Here is a 24,145-nt window from a genome sequence, read left to right on the forward strand (position 1 = left end):
TTTTATTGTTTTTTTTTTTTATGCTATTATTGCAGTTTATTTTATTTTGGTATAACGATAAAATCTGACCTAATCATTATTTTATTTTATTAATACAGGTATACATTTATGAATTGTTTTAAGCAAATTTCTAAATTTATTTCTCAATAAATTTGCTCAGTGAAATAAATTATCTTATACTTACTCTTTTAGTTTTTATACTATATAATATATAAAAAAAAATTTTAGAACATGTAAAACAAATAAATTATATATTAACACATATACCTACTATTTGTATTTCGACATGTCTCCCTATTTAATCAATTTATTTTGCACTGTATTTTTTTTTTTTTTTTTTTTTTTTTAATTAATTAATTTAATTTATACCATGTACTTCAGATAAATAATTTTTTTAATATAATATAAGTTATATGGTACTTTATACGTAATGATCCAAAAACGACCAATATAACTTTAATATGAAAGAGTGGCAATCTTATTGAAATTTAATATGTACCTATGGTTAAGATGTAGCATATAATGTGTACTGATATAATGAAAATATTATACTAAATTAAATTATATAATAACCATTTTAAGTTATGACCTGTAATCCTGCAGATAAATAAATTTGGATCCGTACTACAATTTGTGCAGATTATATAAGTAATATAGTACCTTAATACAAAAATATAATAAGAATATGAACGTTATGGTTGCAACTGTTTCAAGTTACAAGTGATTGAAATTCATATAAATAATATAATTTCAAAGTTCACATAACTTGTTTAAAATTAATCTATCAATAAAAGCTTACATATTCATGTAACCCTAGATATTACTACTTTTTTAAATTTTTTTAATTATAAGTCTATTTTCTAATAAAAAAAAAAAACAATTGTTTCTATTCTTGTTAACAAGAGTAAAATGTTATATAGGTACTTCTATGGATTTTTTGAAACGAAAGACTATTGTCCGATTATTTTGCATAAGACGGATAGAACATAATTTTATTAACATTTGAGTATGCCTCGATATAGAAGATTTTTTTACTTACTGTGAATACTGAGTACTGACTATAGTGTCTACTGATGTAATTTCATTGTTTAATTCCACGTTAATGGCTTACTGAATTTATTCAGTTAATGTGGTTTTAATGTGCAAAGTACTACATCTAGAATTGTATCCATTCTTATTAGGAATCTTGTCAATGGACTTTTACATATGTCATTTCTACTTAGTAAAAAGGTTATTTAAATTTTAAATTTCCTCCAAACACATTTAAAAATCTCCATTTTAATTCAAATTTTTAATTGAAATATTTCTTTTGGTACCCGCCGTTTTTCCCGAAATTCACTTCACAAATGGTATTTTGCCCTAAACTCCGAAAACCAGAAACCTTTTTTTCCAATAGCATTTTTCTCAAAGGTAATTGTTCCTAAAATAAAATATTTTAAAAATTTTAAATATTCATTATTACAAAAAGCTAGAGTAGCTTATTTTCTATACATCATATTTTATATATACCTACTATAACTAAAATACAACTAATGCTATACATTCTAATCTATCAATAATCATTTATTCCGTACGTTAAAAATACTATTTACGAAAAAGTACTGGCATCTTGCCTTAATCGTACTTTGCCGTATAGTTAAAATGTTATAACGACGTATTATTATGCCTTTTTAACATTTAATTATTACACTACATATTTTATATTTATTATAATTTATTAACTTTCGGTAAACATTTCTGTTATTTTATTTTTTTCTATTTTGCAACGTAATTTATGTAATTGTTACATATACTTTTTACGAAATAGAAAACAATGAGAGTTCGCCACTACAAAACTATTGATGCATGGCTATTCGTCATTATTATAAGCTATAATTTATATATTTCCAGTCGAATTACAGTGCGATTTGCTAAGCATACTCGCTCTCATTTATCTTATTTAACAATACATTTATTTAAATTCTATATAAATGTATATATATATATATATATAGAAATTATAATATTAATTATTTAAATTATATACTAAGACCATATTTATTATTTCTAAAGATTTTTTTATACTACTTAAGGAGTGTTCTGTGAAATCGCAAATCCAGAATATATTTACAAGGGGAGGGGCTATAACCCCTTGACCAAGGCCGTAACTGGGGGGGGGGGGTGGGGGGTTCAAACCCCCCCCGAAATTTTTTTTCATGCACTCCCGTATAGCCTCGTGCATATACGAATGACAGCTATATAGTCTACATTATAAACTTATAAATAACAATACCTAATAAATTCGCTTCGGGTGTATCAATTGGATTTCTTGATAATAATGCAATACCACCAAAATGTACAATCGATAAAGAACTATTTCTTTGTATTTTAGTAATCTTATCTTAATAGTTAATAGTATATGTCATAATATAGTAGGTAGTTAAAACTTTTTTCACGGGCAATATTCATTTTCAACATTTAGTTGACATTTAGTCTACGTCCTACGATTTACGAAGTGTTAAAATTACAATTTTAATTACTAATTTGTGTTTAATTTTTAACTAATTTGTTTAAAATGGCGAAAAGACAAAACACTATGATGAATTTTTTTATTAAAAAGCCTAAATTAAATTTATTGGAAAATGAAATCAAAGACACACCACAACCACATACATCAAGTTCATGTTTAAAGTTCAACGATGAAAAATCTAACTCAAATGTAAATAAGGACCCATTACATACATCGTGTTCATATTCAGAGTCCATCAGTGTAACATCTACCTTAAATTTAAATATTTATGATATTGGGCAATATTTAAATCAAACTGTAAGTAATGAATTAAAGTATAAATTATTAGTAAATAAATGGACACCCGATGAAACATATAAATTTCCCATAATTGGAAAAAGAAATTTAAAATTTCAGTTTAACTGGTTTAAACGATTTTCTTGGCTTGCTTACACAACAATAGGTGATCAAGGAGCAATGTGTACGTTTTGTGTTTTATTTGCCAGGGATATCGGAGGAAAGGGGAATCATCAACAATTAGGAATGTTAGTTAATAAACCATTTAATAATTGGAAAAAAGCTATCGAAACTTTTTCCCATCATAGCACTACACAGTTTCATAAAAATAGTGTAATATTCGGTGAAAATTTTATTAACACATATACCAAAGTTCAACCAGATATTCGACAACAACTCGACTCCGCAAGAGCTCTACAAATTTCTGAAAATAGAAAAAAACTCGTTCCAATTATACAAACAATTATTTTATGTGGCCGACAAGAGTTAGCACTTCGAGGGCGAAATGATTCGGGTCCTATTGATTTAAATGCTGTTGAACCTGATCATAATGATGGTAATTTTAGAGCACTGTTGCGTATGCGAATTTCATGTGAAGACAAACATTTAATTAATCATATTGAAAACCAGTCTTTAAACGCTATGTACATTAGTCCCAAAATACAAAATAATTTTATTACGATTTGCGGGAAAATAATTCAAGATAATTTAGTTTGTAAAATTAATGCGGCGAAGTCGTTTTCGGTTCTCGTTGACGAAACTACCGACGTATCACGCATAGAGCAATTGACTCTTTGTATTAGATATCTAGATTCAGCAGAGACAACTGATACTATTAATTATGTTTTACGTGAAGACTTTTTACTATTTGTACCGGTTCACAGTACAACTGGTCAAAACCTAGACTCTGTAATAATAAATTCATTAAAAGCACTTGGAATTAACGATAAATATATGGTCGGTCAGGGTTATGATGGCGCTGCTTCCATGAGTGGAAATTTTAAAGGCGTCCAAACAGTTATAAGGGAAAGTCATCCAGCAGCACTTTACGTGCACTGTAGTGCGCACACTTTAAATTTAGCGATAGCTCATTCATGCAATGTTCAATATATCAGAAATTGTATTGGTACAATAAAAGCTATTGGAAATTTCATTAAAAGTTCGGCTATGCGGACAAATATATTAAAAACTAAAATAAAAAACATCGTACCTAATACCAAGTGGACTAAACTGACATCAATGTGTGATACTCGGTGGGTTGAAAATCACAACGGAATTCAAAGATTTGTTGAAATTTTCCAACCCATTGTTGAAACTTTGGAAGAATTACAATTAGTTCAAGACATCAATACGTCATCAAAAGCACTTCAATTTTATCGAGCAATAATTACTAGTGAATTTATATTAAGTATGGTTATATCAAATACTCTGTTTTCAATGACACTGCCACTATGTAAAAATTTACAATCAGTTAGTTGTGATTTAGTAGAAGCTGTACAACACATCGAAACAATACTAAACGAATTAATTCATTTACGTGAAAATATTGATAGTACATTTGATGACATTTTTGAAAAATCTGAATTTCTTTTAAAATCTATTGATGATGCAGAAAATATTAAAATTCCCAGAATAATAGCTCGTCAAAAAAATCGTGTGAATATCAATACTGATTGTCCGAAAACATATTTTCGTATAGCTATTGCAATACCATTTTTTGATGATTTTATAAGACAATTAAAAGAACGCTTCACTAACCATAAAAAAATAATATCATCACTATACTTTTTACTTCCCAATAAATGCATTAATTCTGAATTAGAAGCAAGTGATTTCGAATTGTACTCAGAGTTTTTAGATATGGATGCACTCTCAAATGAGTTAATACTTTGGAAAAGAAAATGGTGTGATAAACCAATAGTAGAGCGATCTTCTGAAATACTTGAAACATTATCAAATTGTAACCAAACTTTTTTTCCAAATATTTCATTTCTATTAAAAGTTCTTGCAACTTTACCAGTAACTACGGCAACACCGGAAAGAACTTTTTCGACGCTGAAAAGAATAAAAAATTACCTAAGAAATGCAACTGGAGAAGACCGATTGACTGGCCTAGCATTACTCAGTGTACATAGGAATATTGTTGTAGATCCGGAAGAAGTAATTAATCGTTTTTCAAATGAAAAACAAAGAAATATAGAGTTTGTCATATAAACCATTTTCCAAATTAAATGTATAGAATTAAGTTTAATAATTATTTTCAAATTTAGCAATAAAAATATTTAAATGTAAATTTCATTAATTTTTTTTTTATTATAATTTTTAAATGTTAATATTATTATTTTAAAAACAATTATATTTATATTACTAGTAATCTTATGAATTTTATACTATATTAAATTATCTATAAAATATTATAATAAAATTAGAACACATTTTTTTTTTTGTTTAAAACCCCCCCCGAAATTAATTTCCAGTTACGGCCTTGCCCTTGACTCCTTCTTGGATCCGAGTCTGATTCGATGATGATACAAACCTTTGTTTTATGAAAGACAGCCTTCCGTTTTTATTTTTAGTGAGATTCAACTTTAAATTATTATATCTCGACAATTACAATAAAAACATAGTAGAATACCTATATGGAAACAAAACAAAGAAATTAAACAGGCAAAAAGTTTACAGTTGTTAAAATATTATTATTTAATAGACTTATTCCTTCACCAAGTATTATGCATAATGGGGTTTTTAAAAAAAAAAAACGGTATTTCGTGGCCTTTCACATTAAATTCGGAGATATTCCATATTATTATTTATTATTGATCTAAAAGATACTGCGACGTTCCCCTAAGGTGTATAGTGCGTTTGTAAAATATTTACGCTGTGAAAAATACGTAGAACTAGTTTTTTTTAGAAAAAACTGACAACAAGTGGCTGTGGGTCCAATAAGAAGTATAAATTTGACACTTTTTACGTTTTTATGCATGTATAGGCGTATAGCACAGATTTTTATGCATCAAAATGTATGGACATTTGACATATAATATGCAGAAAAAATCATAAAAGTATGCAAGAAATTTGTATTTAAAATGGATGATAAAATATTAAATTTATTAAATTTTATTTTTCAACTCGCTGTTCATGTCATGTTTTATGTTATCGTATGATAACCGCACCGTCATAGAAGACACTATATATAGCTATAGTGTGGCACAGACTCTAAGACATGTCGCTAAACGCGGCAGCATAACATATCGTACCGTCCTCGGGTATCGGTTGACGTTCGTAAAACGTTTGTCGGGTGATCAGCATCGCTCGTTGCAGTGATGTCGAGTCGGATCGGGTCGACGACGGTGGACCGGAGTACAACTGCTCTTGTAGCGGTAACGCTTGTTCGGTGCCTCGCGCGGCGAGCTGCCTGAGCGGGCCGCAGGGTGGAGGTCGGCCCCAGAAAGGTTCGACGCACATACTTCCGCCGGCCACCGCCCTCAGCAGATACTCGACGTACTGCGACCGGACGTCGGGATCGTCACAACCGTCCAACTTGTCCAGCCACGCGTCCACAGTCGTCCGGTCACCGGCTGCCAACTGCGTGTGTGCCAACGCCCGCACCGTTCCCCGGTCGCATGCGTACGCTTTCGCTGCCGTCAGGATTTCGGCCGGTTGTCCGTTGTCGCTGAACGTAGCGGTCCGCCGCCATTGCGGTCCGCGCGCTGAAAATTCGTCGTCCACTTTCGGTCCGCTCGCGGAATCAAAATTCTCGCCTTCAGACCCTGCAGCAGAGACTTCCGATAAAGACTTTTCCGCCGCCGTCACGTCCGATCGCCGTTGCCCTCCGCCACTGCCGACCTCTGAGGATTTCCTACCACTCTCGCTCGTCGACGTAAACGTATATAATATACAATAGAATGCGACTTTATCGCAATGGCGCTTGATCACTGCTTTGCGGCGTACGACCGTCGACGTTAAAAATCTGCGAGTCGGCAATTAATAATATAGTCGATACACGCACACAATATCTTATTTTACGCTGTGCCTGTGCTCTTTATACTCATACTGTGTACAGTATTATCAAAAAACGATATTATGACGTATTATGTGACGGAAAAATTATTATTTATCATTGTTATGGCGACAGACATTGTAGCGATCTACCGAGTAGGAAATTCTTCAAAACCATTCTCATTTGTGCAAAATCGGAATTAATAAAATTAATCACGTATTTTCGTCTAAAATCTAAACGATTATATTATATATTATATCTGGTCCACTATATTATCGATTTATTAATTTAAATTGTTTTTACTAACATGAAATTAATAAGCACTTACCTAAAAATATGTTGTTTAGAAGATAAAATGTTTAAATATACCCAATAAAGTTTTATAATTGTAAGTGGAAACCAGTATCTGATAGTCATCAGTCATCAGGCCCTGATTAGTAATATGACTAATGAGGTATCGATAGTTATATCAGTCGATAAGTTATCGGTCAGTTATAATTCAATGATATTATCAATGGTAATAATGTTTATAAACAATAAAAATCATTTACCAAAAACTAGTAAACATTTGCAACATTTTGTAGCTGCAGCAGCAAGCTGTATACCTGTATAGAAATATTGTGTTATCACTTATCATTCCAAGTATTTCATTTGTGTAATGTGATTTCTTATTTACTTAACTTTTTATTCTTAAATATGTACCTATTATTATTTTTTGAATTTTTAGTTAAAAAGGCCCCCAAAATTTATAGTGCACAAGGCCCCTATTTCACTAAATCAATGGCCTGACAGTCATACTGCATTTGCGCGACACTATAGCTGTGATCGCTGGTTAGGGTCATCCGGCACTCGATTTGTACCTTCTTGTACACCTAATCATTGTCGATCACGTTTCGGAACTTCTTCAGTAGCCACGGAGGTGCCCTCATAACACCCGCAGCATCTTATATTGGCCAGGCTGAGTAACAGTATCAGTGTATAATCGGTGTGGGATAAACCAACAGGTGCATTGTACCACAAAACTCCCGATATTATAAATATTTAAGTATCATGTATCAATGTCAATGGTATATCTTGGATTTTTTTAAGGAGTGATAATTCATAATACATAAGAGAGGCTATAAAGAAGAGGATATAAATTTATTTATATATTATAATAAAATATAAATATTTAATAGTGGCTTACTAGTTAGTAGTTACTATCATTGCAAACGTTTTACATTCGAATTAACATTATCGAGAATATCAAAATATTGTTATGTCTGTTGTCTGTAGTTAGTATTACAAGAATACATTACAATACAACTGTTAAAATATAATAATCGATTATGTGAATATAATAATTTATAGGTAAGTTATGAAATATGATAACATTGTGTCTAGTATTATATTTAACTTATATTCAAATACCTAAGTTGTTTAGAAAAAAGTACGTGAATAATGAGTTTCAATTTTGCACAAATAGATAGTTTTAAAATTTTAAAATTATTAAAATTATTTTAACGAGAAATAAGTTATAATATACAAATAAAAAATACATCGGTTTTTTTTTTGTTTTTTGTTTATTTCAGTTTTTGTTCGTACCTAAATGTAAACACTGATGAAAAAATATTAATTAATATGTATGATTTATCACTTTTCTAGTTATTAAAAATTGTCGTATATTTAACACTCGTTTATTCCAGATAAATAATAGTTTTAATAATTATTTTTTTTAAATTTAAATTTAAATTATTTAAAATCTTAAATACTAAATGAATAGCTAATTTTACTTCCTTTATAAATAAAAGAGAAATTACTGACCTTGATTGTAGTATTTGTTGTTGTTGTTTTTTTATTGATTAGGTGAATGAAAGACCTTGGAAAAAGTGCAATGTACACTTCCCGTCTTATATTCTACCAGAGATGATAGGTATGTATCTTTTTAAGAGTAAACCCCACTGTTAAATGAAAAGTAAATACAAAATAAAACTACAAAGTTAAATAAATATATATTACGATCAAGTATATCAATATACAATGCATATAAATTATAAATTATAAATTATAATCGGTAACATTTTTATATTGATTATAACACTAATGATAGTAAACTCCCTTGTCTTTGCGCCGGAGCTTACATATTTGATAAAAATACAACAATATAATTATAATATAATTTAGTATACCTATCGCACTTGTGTGTAAACAACATATAGCACGTGAAAAATATAATATATTAAAAATCTATATCAGGAACTAACAACGAAAAATTACAAATCCGAACCCAGCCGTTCAATTTCGTTTACGAAATAATCCATATCAGCTTGGTCTAACGACGAATTTTGAAGCACAAGTCTGAAGAAATTCGGCAAATCGTTTACTGGCTGGTACGTGATCATCATCGTTCCTTCCTTCATCATCCTTTCTTTAATTTTAGGCGCCACCTGTAATCATCAATGGAGTAGGTAAATAGTAATAATTTGCTTATGGTTACATTATATAAAATTTTAAGTAAAATTAATACCGTTAAAATAATCGAATAACCGATCCATTCTATCTTTTGTTTTTACCCTCGAATATCATAATATACATACCTTATGTAATTTATTTTTGAAATCCGGTTCATTCTGACGTCCACGCAGGCTTGGTGGTATATACCAAAACGTAATGTTCGTGTACTCTGGTTCTTCTAGTACCAATTTGAAACCCGGTCTATTCCGTATCATCTCGGTGAAATATTTGGCGTTGTCAAAGTTTTCATCGACGTGCGCTTCTAGTCCGTCCGTTCCCTGTGTAGTAAAAAAGAAAAAAACAGATCAATATTGTTGAATAACTATTATTATGGTGGGTGGTAAAGCAATTTTTTTGTGAGGATATCCAAATTCGATCACCAAATTTTAGAACATACCTTCGCTTTCCACATGAACCAAAATTTGAACACGTCCGCTCGACGGCCGCACTGTATGTGCTTATCGCCGGTGTCGTACGTCGTATCATAGAACTTGTCTTTTTGGAACAGATATTGAGCGCAAGAAGAATTACTTTCGGTCAGCACATTTTTGTGTTTGGTCAAAAATGTTGAACACTGCTGTGGTGCAGTGAGCATTTTGTGAGGGTTCCAGGTGACTGAATCGGCTCTGCGGAAGATAAGGAACAACAATTAATCGCTCGATTTAATTTCAACAATATTAAATTTATGATGCGTTTGTTTATTCTTATTTTATTATAGATACCTGTCGATTCCAGTCAACAGGTGCTTGTGTTTTTTAGACATTAAAGCTCCGCCTCCCCAAGCCGCGTCAACGTGTAACCATATTCCGTATTCATGGCAAACGTCGGCTATTTCCGCTATAGGATCAAACGCCCCCAGGACTGTTGTACCTGTAATTTTTTATTCGTAATACATAATATTATAATTTGCTATTCCTCATTACCGAGAAAGTATATAATTCGATGTCAATGACCATTAACTATTTCTCGGTACAAATGATGAACGGGATTTTCAGAATTATAGCCTATTAATTACTATTATTAATAAATATATACTAAAAGGTTCGAGGTTAGGTTAGCCGTTACTTTCACTTTTTTTTTCAAATAAATTGTTTTATTCCAATTGAAATTATACGTTAGGAAACAAGACTTAAAAACTCAATAAAACATTTATTATTAAAATTGTTTTTAGTTTCTAAATGTTTGTATTATTAATGTTTTCACTTTGATATAACTGATTATTCAATGTAATAATAGCATATTTTATATTAATATAAAATAAAATCATATAAAAATTATAGGTCCATTATTAGTTATTACGAATTACGATTGCAATACATAACTTTGGTTATAAAATTATTTAAGTTGTATGACTAGTATTATTTTGATTTTCTATAATATGCTTGAATATTATAATGGTCGTTAAATCACAACGTACCTATAACCTATATATTATATAAGTATTTATAATTTATATATTTAGATACCTAAATGTAATAATACAATTATTTCAATATTTCGTTAATGGTACTATGATTAAGTGTGATTGAAAAAAATTAAACTCTCCAGACTTACCTGCAGTAGCAGACACCATAATAGGAATAGCCTTTTCTTCCAATGTTCGTTGAATTTGCTGTCGTAAATGACCCACATCCATTTTTCCCTTGGCATCTGTGTTGATTAAATACAAATTATCTGAACCGATTCCCTCGAACGCACATAGTTTTTTGATAGAATAATGCGCATCGACTGACGTATACACTACTAACCTTGGCAATCCATGCATCCCTTTTGTCTATTAACATATTTTATTATATAACAATTTAAAACAATTGACAATAATATAGCAAAATGTTTTTTTAGTATCTTACAACTTTGATAAGTGAAAAATTATGTTTAAAATTATACTTTAGGATTTTTTTTATTATATTGTTGTTGAATATGAATGGATCCATTAATAAAACCATACAATTGACGACGAGAGTTCATTTTATCAAACCTTCGTCGTCATGTACAAATCAAAGAGCAATAATATGACTTATAAAAGTAATTGAGAGTTAAGTAAGTTAGTTACACTAAGATAATTTTGACTAAACGATTTTACTCAATATTATGGATGTATATAATATAAGAAGTAATTTTGTGTTGTCTTCGCAAAGTATAAACTTTATATTACAGTAATAGCCCAAACTTATATTGTGACCTACCTTGACCTCGGGAAAAGCGAAAAACCTGGCACAGTTAATCGCGTAGCCGTTGGCTATCGAACCACCTGGACAAAATATACCGTCGCCCTTGCCATCGGGATATCCCAAGAACTTCCTCATTTCTGTTAAGACCGTTTCCTCCATAATGGTCATGACAGGCGCCACTTCAAACGTGTACACGCTCGGGTTTAGCGCATCGGTCAGCCACTGGCCGATCAAACCGTAAGGGTCGACGCTACAAACAATAATTTAAATATAATTTCGTCTTTAATCACGTCTGAAATATTAAATATATATCTCAGTATCTCCACATAATAATAATGTTTTAAAAATAAATTCTAATAAAAAAATATTACATACAAAAAAACGTATAATAAATGCTTAGGGTACTTAAGATCACCTAACATCCGTCATCCATTATTCTCTTATGTTTGGCTCTAACTACGTCTATAAAACGTGTACTCACCTGGAGAACAGTTGATTAATGAAATACGGATGTCCGGTCTTGACGCTGTGCTGTATGGTGTCCTCGATCAAGTGCAACAAGTGGCCGTGAGTGGTGGGTGAACGATCCAGCGTGAAGTCGAATGCAGCCTGCAGCTCTTCCGGGCTCTTCCAGTTGAGCACAGGGCGCCGACGATCTGTTCCCCGGAATACCGCCTGCTCGAGCATTAGACGTACCGCGTCCCGAATGAACGCTTCGTGGTCGGCCGCGTTTGGCGCGCTACGGTATCCGCACACTGCTGCCGACAGCGACTCCAGAGACGGACCTTTGCCGCCAGGATTTTCGTCCTGGACAACCTGCACCCCGGACGCGGTCACCATTAACTCGACCGGGCGCGCGGTCGCGTAATCTGTGGGTGCCGATGCGACTGGCATGACAATAGGCATGATGAAGTGTTGTGTGATAAAATAACACTGTAAAATAAAAGTTTTATCTTTGATGTTTGATTATAGTCGATGACCGCATAATATATAGAAAACGATGATAATAATAATATTTTGTGTACCTGTTTATTTTTCGGCTACGCTCGGCCGAAATACGATCGCTTTGGAGTGCGTCGTTAAATGCTGCTGTTATGCCGCTGCAATTGCACGCTGCAAACACTCTGCGGATGAAGTGCCGTTGTGACGGTACCTCTGAGTAATGACTATACTGAACCGGTGCACGGTCGACGGCGGTGCTTTTATACGGTTCGCGCGACGGTGAAGGTTAATAAACGAGCGCGGTGAGTTTGATTTTGAAAATCTCTTCCCCGCCTGCTCCTGACGGCCGAATGGATTTTATGCGTATAATAATATAGCAACATCACATAACTAATAATAATATAATAGGTTTAATCAAAACTAATTAAGACCGATGGCTGTGCCGAACGGATTTATAATTGTGCGGTCGTTTAAGTTCTGTCCGCGGTTTTTGTTTTTACCGCACTACCATAATATTATAATAGGTAGACAGGAGGTATATATATATATATATGTATAATATTATTAATTGTTATATAATTTTAATTTATTCACTTCAAATAATGCGCAGATCGTAGACGGTTCCCAACCACTTACCGAGGTAGATGTACTACAAAATACGTAGGTACCTATCGTTGAATGTGCCTGAAAACGTTACGGATTAACTTGAGTTATGCCACGATACTTAGCGCAAGCAATGCGTGAGTGCGATTAAATCCAAGTACGAATGACATCAAGTCAACAGTGCGATGGGTCGTGATGATATAACTTGTATTTTGTAAATTTTAGACCCAAAGTTTTAAACATAATGAAGTCATATGGCTTCTAGCCCGAATGATTATTGTGCGATTTTAAGATATCTCTTCGTGTAAATGTACCACCCAGTTTTGTTTATATATAGATACACTATTATTATAAAATAGTTCTACAATACAACTTAGAAATAATGGTGGTAAGTCAACAAGACGTGTTGCAGTAACTCGTATATACATATATATGTGTATATCAGATTTCCTGATATAAGTAGTTATATAGTTTTGGTAGTGCAGATTTCCTAATGTTATTATTCACTCAGGTATATATAAGTATTAATGGTAATTTTTGATACACCCTTTTTAATTATCGCCATAAGACATAATATCATATTGTTATTTGTTATATTTATCTAACCGGCTGTTTAGACGATATATATAGGTAGTATAGGTACTCTCTACACTACTATGTATATATTATACAGCACCGTCCTTGTATCGAACCCAGCGGTAGATTTATTACGAGTATTTTATATATATTATACATAGTGGACGTAGTAATAGTAATTGTAGTAATGGCAAGTATCAATATATATTAAGTAGTAGCATTATTGTATTATACTGTATGTCGTTAGAGAATCCAGCGAATGTGGGACATATACTACAGGTGCCGTCTTGGCAATCTGACCCTCGATCTTAATAATTAGCCTACATGCCCGCAGCCTTCCTACTATAGTTTTCAATTCAAAGGAGACAGGTTTTTACATGGTTTTAATGTACCTGTGTCAAAATTAATTATTTATTCCGCAGAGATGTATGTGAAAAAAAATGAAACAGAACGCCGAATAAAGGACGTGAGTGTATGAATCGCGGTGCATTGTTATTTGTTCCGTGATAGCACACGCGAGACTGTGATGTGGACAGAAAACAAATCGTTATGTTGTGGATACCTATACAACTCTTTGATAACTCCATCGTATCCGACAATCAATTAATACACTCAGAATACAAAATTATCTATCAACATTATATTGACACACGTGTTTTGTAATATCACAGTATTACACTATTATGGGCATGACGATCACATAGTATTCATCAATGTTTATATATTGTGAACCTAAAATGTCATATCGTTTAGCACAGTTAATTAATGTGTATAGACTATAGATTACCTAATTATTATTTTAGTAAGATTTTTTATTATTAACATTCTCAAGGACACTGTAGATTTTCTTTATAATTTAGTTTCAATCTACCGGTATTTCAGTTTTGAATACCTATTCAATTATTGTAGTGACTAGTGAGATATAAATTAATGTAAATATTTCAAAGATGATAAACAAAACAAACAAAATGTATACACTATAAATACTATGTAAGTAAATTACTTAATTATTAAATAAAAAAATATAATATACAATTCAAAACAAAAGTAAATTGATTTATAATTAGTAGTCACTCATCGTACTTAAGACAAGTAAGAATCACAGGTCAAGGACGTTCACAATAGTTACTGGAGATTTATATAATATGAATAATATATATTAAAAATTCAAAATGTGTATGAACGTAAACATTCAAGGTTTAAATATTTTTAAAGTTTTGTATTTCTTTTCAATTACTTACCTATATGATTTTTGATTTTTGATTAAATTGAAAAAAGTCAATTTTAAGAATGCATTTGTGTGTATTCTCATTTAAAATTAAATTTATTATACATGAATACTAATTACATTAAATTTAATATAAAGTAACTAAATGTAAAACCATCTGTCTTAAAAAGTAAAAAATTCAAGATCAGATAAAATGTCTAAGAAAAAATCGGAACCGTGATCCCCATGTAGTCCCTTACATCTCTTAATTTGCCTTGGTCCTTGACCGAGATTTATTATGGCACATATTTCAATTTTGGTAGGTCACTCAGCTGACTGGAGCATAAAAATAAGTTTTGTATCAATTTATTTTTGTTAATAGTATTATATTTTGCATTTAAATAACAATTCTATAGCTTTATTCAAAGTTCAATGTTTTATTTGGTTTAACTAAGAACTCAACATTTTTGCAATTTTAACATTTTATTTTTTTTTCAGAAATTTATTAAAAACATTTTTATTACGACATCCGTTCAATTTTTAATTCATCATGCTTAACTCTGTATAAATGAAAGTACTAAAAAAAAATGTATAAACCAATAAACATATTCTTTATTTCAACCTTAACAATAACGAGATAAAAGGATTTAAAAAAATTATACATAGAGTATATTATTTTTTTTTATTATTTTCACTTTATTTAACGTATTTTGGATAGCTTAGTTTTATTTCTGGTGAAGTCAACCTTGGGAACGAAGGTTATAAAATTGATTTCTGGCTTTAAATTATTTCTTTTTCCATAAAGCAACTTTCGTACCAATTCTAATTTAAAAAAATTATTAAAATATTTAATATAAACAATAAACATAGGTATTAATAATACATCTCTTCTATTTTATTTATTTATTGTTTTATAAAATCTTGGTATAATAAATATTCTACTTTCCATTATTTACATAATAAATTAACAGTTAGTTACTTAAATTTTTATCACTATCAGTAATATCCATTAGTAGTATTAAATAATAGTGTTAAGGTGTTATTAAGGGGCCGCGGCCACACCAACATTTGTTTTCTCTGTCTATTCGGGGACATAATAAGGAACAAAGATAATCCGTAATTCTATGATTACGACTCTCTGGTTCAATTTAAGGCAAAGGCACCTATTATATATTTTATAAAGAAGAATATTTTCTGTGCATTGAGTAAATAAATTTTTAATATTTACATTTTTGAATATGTTATTAATGGTTCAAAATAATCGAAATTATTTTAAATCATGCTAATAAGTATTTATAAAAAATGTACCTAAATATTAAAAATCTATCCTGTCAATACACACGAAATATTTTTCTTTATAAAATATATAATGGTGCTTTTATTCTAAACTGAACCAGAGAGTCATAATCGTAAAAATACGGAATATCTTTGTTCCTATATTGACTATATTATGAGATAGACAGAAAAAATAAATGTTGATGTGGCTGCCCCTTAATAACAAAATTATTGGCGGCCCCATAATGACATTGTATTTACAAGCTGTATACGCATATTCTAAATTCTAGTATATTACTATTTGAGAAATACAATATATAACATAAAGTTCTCAATGTTTAGATTTAATTTAAGTAAAATTTAAGTATTTTTTTAAATTTTATAGATATATATGTATTTTCAATAGTTAGTATAATAACTATTGAGTAATACCTAACTAAAATCCAAGTGAAGTTAAAACATTTTAAAATAAAGCATAAATTATAAGAGATCAAAGATCAGACAACCGGTTTTAAAACTCAGTTGTATAAATAATATCGATTAATATGAATTGATAAAGCTATATAGAATACTTATTAGCTATATTGTTTATAACTGAAAATACTAGAATACATTGTATATATATATCGATACTATTAACTATTTAGTAAATACCACTCACTCATTCAGCTACTCAGACACTCAGTCATATTTATGTATTAGTTCCAATGTTCTCATTGTTAAATGTTCTAACTCCTAACAATGGAGCATAGCTAAGTACTTAGCAATTTACTTTACAATTTGAAATTATTTAAATAGAAACAGTTGATAATTTTGTAATGATATTTTAAGACCTTATAGTTTGAATAAGTTAAAAAGCTTAAAATTTCTCTTACTTAGGTACTAATTATTGCTGTATCTGCTAGTTAATCCTATACTTTACTACCTACTTCACGTAACACAAATTATTTTGTAAGTCAACGTTTTATTTTTCAACGAATTTTCTGATCACACTGATCATGTAAGTATACCATTAAACCTATTACATAAAAATCAAATTACCTATTGAAAAATATTTTATCCAAAAAAAAAAAAAAACACGTATTTAGTTGTTTTATTTGTGGATTTAAATGTATATTGAACATAAAGATTACATACAAAATATATAACTATTTTTTAATTGCGTTATTGTGCACAAGATAGTAAGAGTGTGCCGATATAACACTTTTCTTTTTCATTATTTTATATTTACATGCACAATATATATTATATATTAAAAAATTTAGATACTAGGTATAAGCCGTATATGAACAAAATCTATACAACAAAAATAATATGTACCTATACCTACTTAAATATATATAATATAATGTATTATGTATATTAAATTATTAATACATTATGTTATATATTTTTTTTTTATTATTATTATATTAATTCTTCGATGACATTTTGTGGTCTAAATATATGTGCGGGGTAGGTACACAACTCAAAAATTAGCAATTTAAAAAATAATAATGATTATAATTTACATAAAACATAAATGGTACTAATAGTATTAATAGTAAAGCCGTTGCATATTGTATAATGAATTATTATATTATTGAATTGGTACCTATCATAGTTAATTAGATAAAAATATAAATGGTGGATCTTTTGTGAAAACACAGAGGTAAGTTGTACTTTAAAGGTCTTAATATGACAAAAAACATGTAAACGAAATTTAATACTAGGCAGTTGGCACATAATGTTTTCTAGACAATTTAAGCGAATGGCACTGTTATAATGTTATAGCTTATAATACTACAATAAAACTCAGTATATTGGAGACAGTATGACGTGTGTAAAGACTAAAGGTAAACAAATGAAAATTATACAATTAAATTAAATTAAATAAATGACCATAAAATACATAACATGTTTTATTGTCTGCGAACTTGAAAGCAAATAACCATTAATTTATATATACTATAATTATAACTAAAATATTATCAACTATCAAGCTTATTATATATTAGTTGTTACAGTTGTTACCAATGTTACCTATAATTAACAGGTGTGTCTTCAAAAAAAATTTTATTTTAGAACTTTAAATTATTAAGCTACATTGTAAATATTAGTAACATAATATATATGCTATGTACCAAAGGCGTTCTCAGGATATTTCAATGGAGGGGGATGAAAAAAATGGTTACATAATAAGCCGTAAGGGCACTAAAAGTAGACAAAACCTATATTACTAATATGTAAAAAAATAAAGAACCTTGGAGGAGATCTATCCCCTATTTCCCCCCGTGAGAACGCCCATGCTATGTACTCATGAATAAACAAATAACAGGTAGGTATTCAGATACTTTGGAAAGATGGAACTAGATTTTCTGTATATTATGCATGCAAATTATCTAATTTTTTTTTCAACTTTAGTTATAGAATTCTTAATTTTAATTTTTAACAACAAAATGTTGAATTCAAGAACTGTACTTTATAGTATATGTATATAATGTATTTTATGGTAATAAAGAATAATATTAAAATGCATCTAATTATTAATTAACATTTTTAAATTTATTTTTTCATCATTACTTACTTAGTAATACAATAAATTTAATTCTACGAAATCATTTTATGAGAATTTCCTGTAAAGATTATTGAATTATCTAAAATACAGTAGATGATTATTTTATTCAAATTGAATTATGTATTTATTTACAATATGTGCAGGTACAATATAGTTATTATCCTTTTTTATTATTAGCTTCCAGTTTTTACTATCATAGTATGATAACTTAACGATTAATGATTATATGATTCTATAAAATAAAACAAAAACTCAATTCTTATACAACAAAACTAGCTTCTACGAATCAGGCAATTATGTATTGTAATGATTTAACACCCAACCAAATTAATTATTATCATATTTTTTTTTTTACTTCCATCATTCATTTTATATGATAGGTTAGGTTAAAAGGTTTAGGTACAAAAATGACTGAAAACAATTCATCTGATGACGAAGAAGAGTTACTGCACGAAGAGGTCACATCGATAAAAATATACAAAGACGCATTAATTCAAATTAAAAATTTAGGTACATCAGTTAACTATAATTTTGCTCAGCAAAATAAATATCTTCAATCAAATAACATATCTAGGTACTTAAGAAAAAATAGCAGCAATAATAAAAAAACACTTCGTGATTTATTTTTTTGGAAAAAATAAGTGCTTAAATTTAATCTTTAAAAAGTTGGTCTCATACGATTCCGCTTTAAACATTTTTCACTATTATTTAATTTCTAATATGGTATATATTAGTGTATTATTAAAAACCAATAACCTGCATTAACATTATAATATATACAACATACATAATATATTATAATAATTTACCTATTATATTTTTGTTTTAAATCAAGTATTAACGATATATGTATAGTATATATATATATTATATTTTAGTCATTATTAGTTGAGAACATTAAGTAAATATAACTATTTATTAACATTTTATGATTTATGTGCATTTTTGGCGTTTATCAGTAGGTATATTATACAAATAAAAAGTGCAGGACGCACATGACACTATCTCTTTGATAGCACAAAACGCGAGACTTTATTACAAAATTATTTACTTATGTATACTAACAATTTATGTCGGTTCCAATGGGTACGTTCAATTTTCTTATAAACGGCCGAAATTGAATCGTCTCACCGGAAGGATTTTGTAAATGCACGCGTCATACGCACAAGCACAGCGCAATCAGAAAGGGGTGCAAATGCGTGGGAACAAATTTCGTGTTTCCCGTAACACGCGGACCGTGCATCATATGTATACATATATATAAATATATATTATAATATACGATATTATGTGTACACGTATGTATAATATATATATATTGTATTGTGTATATTACATAAATATATGACGAACAGGTGAGATCTTACGTGTGTGCGTGGGTTTTTTGTATAACGGTTCCGTGCGTACATCTGCCATTTAATTCCGCCTCAAGAGAAGTAATACTCCGTAAGACGAATAAGGGTAAATATATTTATATATAATATACACTGCACGCGAGACTCGTCTTTTATATATTTTAAGTAAACGTAATGCTAGTATTAAATGCATATAGCGTATATTTATAAATTATATTATATATATTATACGTTATAATATGGACAGCAGTTTTAATATTGGTCCTCGTCCCCAGGTTTAAAACATCTTCGAATAGTGAATACTTCCATATTTCCGTTAGTTATATTATGCTCATGGGTAATACTTATACAGGGTGATTCTCCAATCAATAAAGAATTTATTCAAATTCTAATTTTTAGTATTTTTAAATTTTTAATTATATTTAAACTTTAAAGATCACATTTTAACATTTTTAAGATTAATTATTGTATAGGTAGGTACTTCTCGGTAGTCTGATGAACTTGAAATTATTCAGAGGCAGATCGATAAAATTTCACCCACCTAGAAATATGGTAGAAACATTTTTGTAATATTTTTATCTGCCTATCGTATTAATAACTATTAAAATACTATAGTAAAAACTGAATTATTACTCATTACTAATCCACCACCTTTTAAAAAATTCAGTGGCGTCTGCCTCTCAATTAACTCCTTTTGCCACGCCACTTGACTATTGCTTAAAAAGTGTTCATGATGCTTAAACTTCTGTTTTTTTTTTTTTAATGAGAACCACTATTTTTTACTGTAAATTATTTAGGGAATAATTTTTTTTCAAAATTGTTATACTCGTATAGGTACCAAATTAAAAATTCGAACAAGTAATTTCTCAATACTTAAAATGTTTTTAATAAGGATAATAATCATCCTTAAAAATAGTTTTTCCAAAAGTATAAAATAAATGTAATGTTATTGTTGTACCTAGTATTTATTAGGTATTCTTAAACCATTTTTATGATTTTATAAGTGTTAGTAAATTTATATAACTTACCAACATTTTTAAATCATCGTATAGTGGGTGTAGCCTCCATATAATATATTACAAATCCATTATCATGGACCTATTATACTTTTATTATATTATATGACATTATACTTATACAAAGTTCAATATCTCTAAATCTACTCGTTCAAATTTTGATTTTGGTACTTATAATTTTTCAGAAATTTATTTGCTAAATAATTTACAGTAGAAAAGGTGGGTTTTCATTTAAAAACCAGAAATTTGTATCTCCTAACTAAATTACCTAACCTAACCAATGGAGATTCTCCGTAGAACTCTCCTTAAATAGTATAAAATATCTCAACAGTATTAAAATATGTTCTTTAGTTATATTAAAAATCTGATTTTGAATAATAGCATTATTGTGTAAAAACAGGAGGTAAGCAAGCTTGATGAATCATCCTGTATACGTACATACAAACGCACAAAAGACTCGGTGAAAATAATAATATAAAAACGCACATCTGCTGTGGAGGACTTGTCAAGATGAATGCGCCATTACTGTGGAGTTTCGACTATGATCGAACTAAAAATACTGTCAGGTAAAAATAATGAAAACAATTCGATCGTGTTGTTCGCTTTCGTAGAGACGCTAAAACTGTTATTTTGACACTTTTATTTTATAATTCAACATCTTATAACAGATGGTGTTTTTCTTTAAAAAATTGTACTACAGTCTACAGATGCCCAAAAAAATACGTCTATTATTCTTTATGATATTATTTAGTTTTACACAATAGGTATCGCTACATAATATATCATTTATTCATTGCGAATATGTGACCGCCATACAATATAATATATGCCTACCTAAAAGCAAAACATTTTATTGGATAAAATTCATCATGGATCTATAATATTATATACTTAGTTAAAACTTAAAATTGATTTCAATTAAAAATTATTTAATATTATAAACAATCTGAAATTTTTTTTACAGAATAAAGATATATTCAAAATATACCCCCACAATATAACCTATACACAGTAGCTGAAGCAGATTCATAGTACCTATAGGCTATAATTAATTAATATTCAGTATTCATTAACATAATATTTAGCCATATAGGTATAACCCTACCTACCTACTTAATTAAAAAATGTATTGCCATAAAAATTTGAATAAAACGTTTATTGTTTACTGAACTATAAGAATTAAGAGTTATAAATGTGAATAAATGATTTAATAACATTTAAAATGATTTTATTAAACAAGTATGGAAGACTACTGTACGAGTTACAAAACAGATTAATTATCGTGTTATTAATTATAGTGTTTCAACAACGATAGAATAAAGATAGGATTTTTTTAATTGACTACCACTTAAACAACGTTTTGCTCATGAAATTTAACGCAAATTTCATTATCAACAAACAACAATCATGTTCAGCCGGAAATGGTGACGAAATTTGACTTCATTATTAATTTAATAACTAAAACAGCTAAAACATACATTATTGACATTTTATAACATTGAATTTAAATCTTGATATATGACTAGGACAAGTTAAAATCATATATTTATATTTTACATACCTACATTGCATTAATATAGCTGTATTTAGTGTATTCAGCGACAATGCATGACTATGCAGTAGGTCAGAATTCGAGAAGACGTTGAAAAAAATGGTTCTACATCCCCTAGGGCCTAGACCCCTTTCTCATATGTTATTTTATCAATACAATAAAACATATACCGTTCAAAAACAAGAAATAAAATGAAATAAATTTAAAAACATAAAAATATATTCAAACTAATATTTATTATACGAAAAAAAATGTTACAAATTATAATAATAAATAAACAAAATAAAACATTTTCTTTTCGTTTAAGTAATTTACTATTCCATCAATTTAAAATGTAATTAATTAAATCCTCAGACATAAAAACAAATGATAATATTAAATATATTTAAATAATATTGCATCAGCACATGGACGCCAGCCAATTGCAGAGGGGGCAAGATTTCCCCCCTTGGACTGCAGGACAAAAAATATTATGGAACTTGTAGCTTAATTAATATTACGATAATATTATTATTATCTTTCATTTGAGAATTTTTTTATTTTGACCCCCCCCCCCCTAAAATGTTACCTATGGGCGCTCATGCATCAGCAATAAACAGGCACGCACACAAAAAAAATGTTGGGGGAGTTCATAAAAAAATTTACAATAATCAATATTTATCGATGAATGATAATCATATAAATAAACTAAACGGAAGATAGATTACAAATATAATCGAAAGTAAAAATTTCGAGCAAAGGAAAATAATAATTTATAAACCTGCAGCTGCAATACTTCAAAGAATCGATATGTATTGTTTTCAATTTAAAAACACACAACATAGCAAATTTACGTCCAGTAGAGAACACATTTTGATTGATATGTTGTAGATTAAGTGGTCAATTCACTCTCGTAAATCCAAAGAGAGATCAAAAGTACTATTCTTACCTTTAGATTGAACATTTAACGACAGGTCAATTCACTCTAATATTAAAGCAAATAACACAAAATTGATTCTATTTAATGCAACTACATTTGCTATGTAGGTATGTTGAAAGACTGAGACATACATACGAATGCAGCGTCTTCTTAGCTACACATTTTGCTTGACTCACATGAAACCTATAGACAATAGTAAGTAGTAACTTAAAAGTATTTTTAAAAATCTGTTCTAAAATATAAGTACTTAGATTAGGCTGAATTACAATAATATACAATTATAGTCAAACTTTTTTTATTTAATTATACACATCAATATCAATAATTTCCGGTATAATTACCAACTAATTATCATAAAAAACTTATTAAGACCTACACGTTTTATACAGGCGCCACCTGGCAATAATAATTATTTTTTAAAATATTAAGTAGATTCAAGATTTATATTTAGTAATTGCCTAGAATTATTATTATAATATTATGTACACACTGTTGTGACAATAATAAAAACAAGCAGTATAAGCATATACTTAAATGTTTTTTTTTTTGTTTTCAATTTTAATAACTACCTAAGTACCAACTGCTCATTATTTTACAGCCATGAGCTATGCAGATATATTTTATACAATATAGCTTTGATCAATTTGATCTTCGATCTAATTGATACAGAATTGTGTAAACGCGAAATATCTTT

At 29.2% G+C, this 24,145-nt stretch overlaps 2 protein-coding genes across 3 annotated transcripts in view; one reads left to right on the forward strand and one right to left on the reverse strand.

Annotated features, from left to right (window-relative positions):
- Positions 1–8,757: 8,757 nt before the first annotated feature.
- On the reverse strand, positions 8,758–12,639 carry LOC114128537 (cysteine sulfinic acid decarboxylase). Of its 2 annotated transcripts, none has more exons than XM_027993064.2 (8): positions 12,475–12,639; positions 11,931–12,382; positions 11,465–11,699; positions 10,833–11,052; positions 10,001–10,148; positions 9,676–9,904; positions 9,362–9,556; positions 8,758–9,211 (listed from the first exon to the last, which is right to left on the reverse strand). In XM_027993064.2, the coding sequence occupies exons 2-8, from the start codon at positions 12,353–12,355 to the stop codon at positions 9,038–9,040; spliced, it is 1,626 nt and encodes a 541-aa protein (XP_027848865.2). In that variant the 5' UTR covers positions 12,356–12,382; positions 12,475–12,639; the 3' UTR covers positions 8,758–9,037. The 2 variants fall into 2 exon arrangements, with proteins under 2 accessions (XP_027848865.2, XP_027848866.2); XM_027993065.2 differs by having other exon boundaries at positions 11,931–12,402; positions 12,475–12,632.
- Positions 12,640–19,959: 7,320 nt separating this feature from the next.
- LOC114128534 (myotubularin-related protein 10) overlaps positions 19,960–24,145 on the forward strand; it is a 28,395-nt gene continuing 24,209 nt past the window's right edge. The window contains exon 1 of the mRNA XM_050198030.1: positions 19,960–19,964. The gene's annotated coding sequence lies outside the window, so the exon portion shown is untranslated. The remainder of the gene's footprint in view (positions 19,965–24,145) is intronic.

The sequence above is a fragment of the Aphis gossypii genome, chromosome 1 (assembly GCF_020184175.1).
Source record: "Aphis gossypii isolate Hap1 chromosome 1, ASM2018417v2, whole genome shotgun sequence".
NCBI classification, from domain to species: Eukaryota; Metazoa; Arthropoda; class Insecta; order Hemiptera; family Aphididae; genus Aphis; species Aphis gossypii.

Coding starts and splice junctions, on each gene's coding strand:
- LOC114128537 (XM_027993064.2), bottom strand. CDS start 12,355: ATGCCTATTGTCATGCCAGTCGCATCGGCACCCACAGATTACGCGACC. Junction 11,700..11,930: donor ATTAATCAACTGTTCTCCAG/GTGAGTACACGT, acceptor TATTGTTTGTAG/CGTCGACCCTTACGGTTTGA. Junction 9,212..9,361: donor TCAAAAATAAATTACATAAG/GTATGTATATTA, acceptor TGATGATTACAG/GTGGCGCCTAAAATTAAAGA.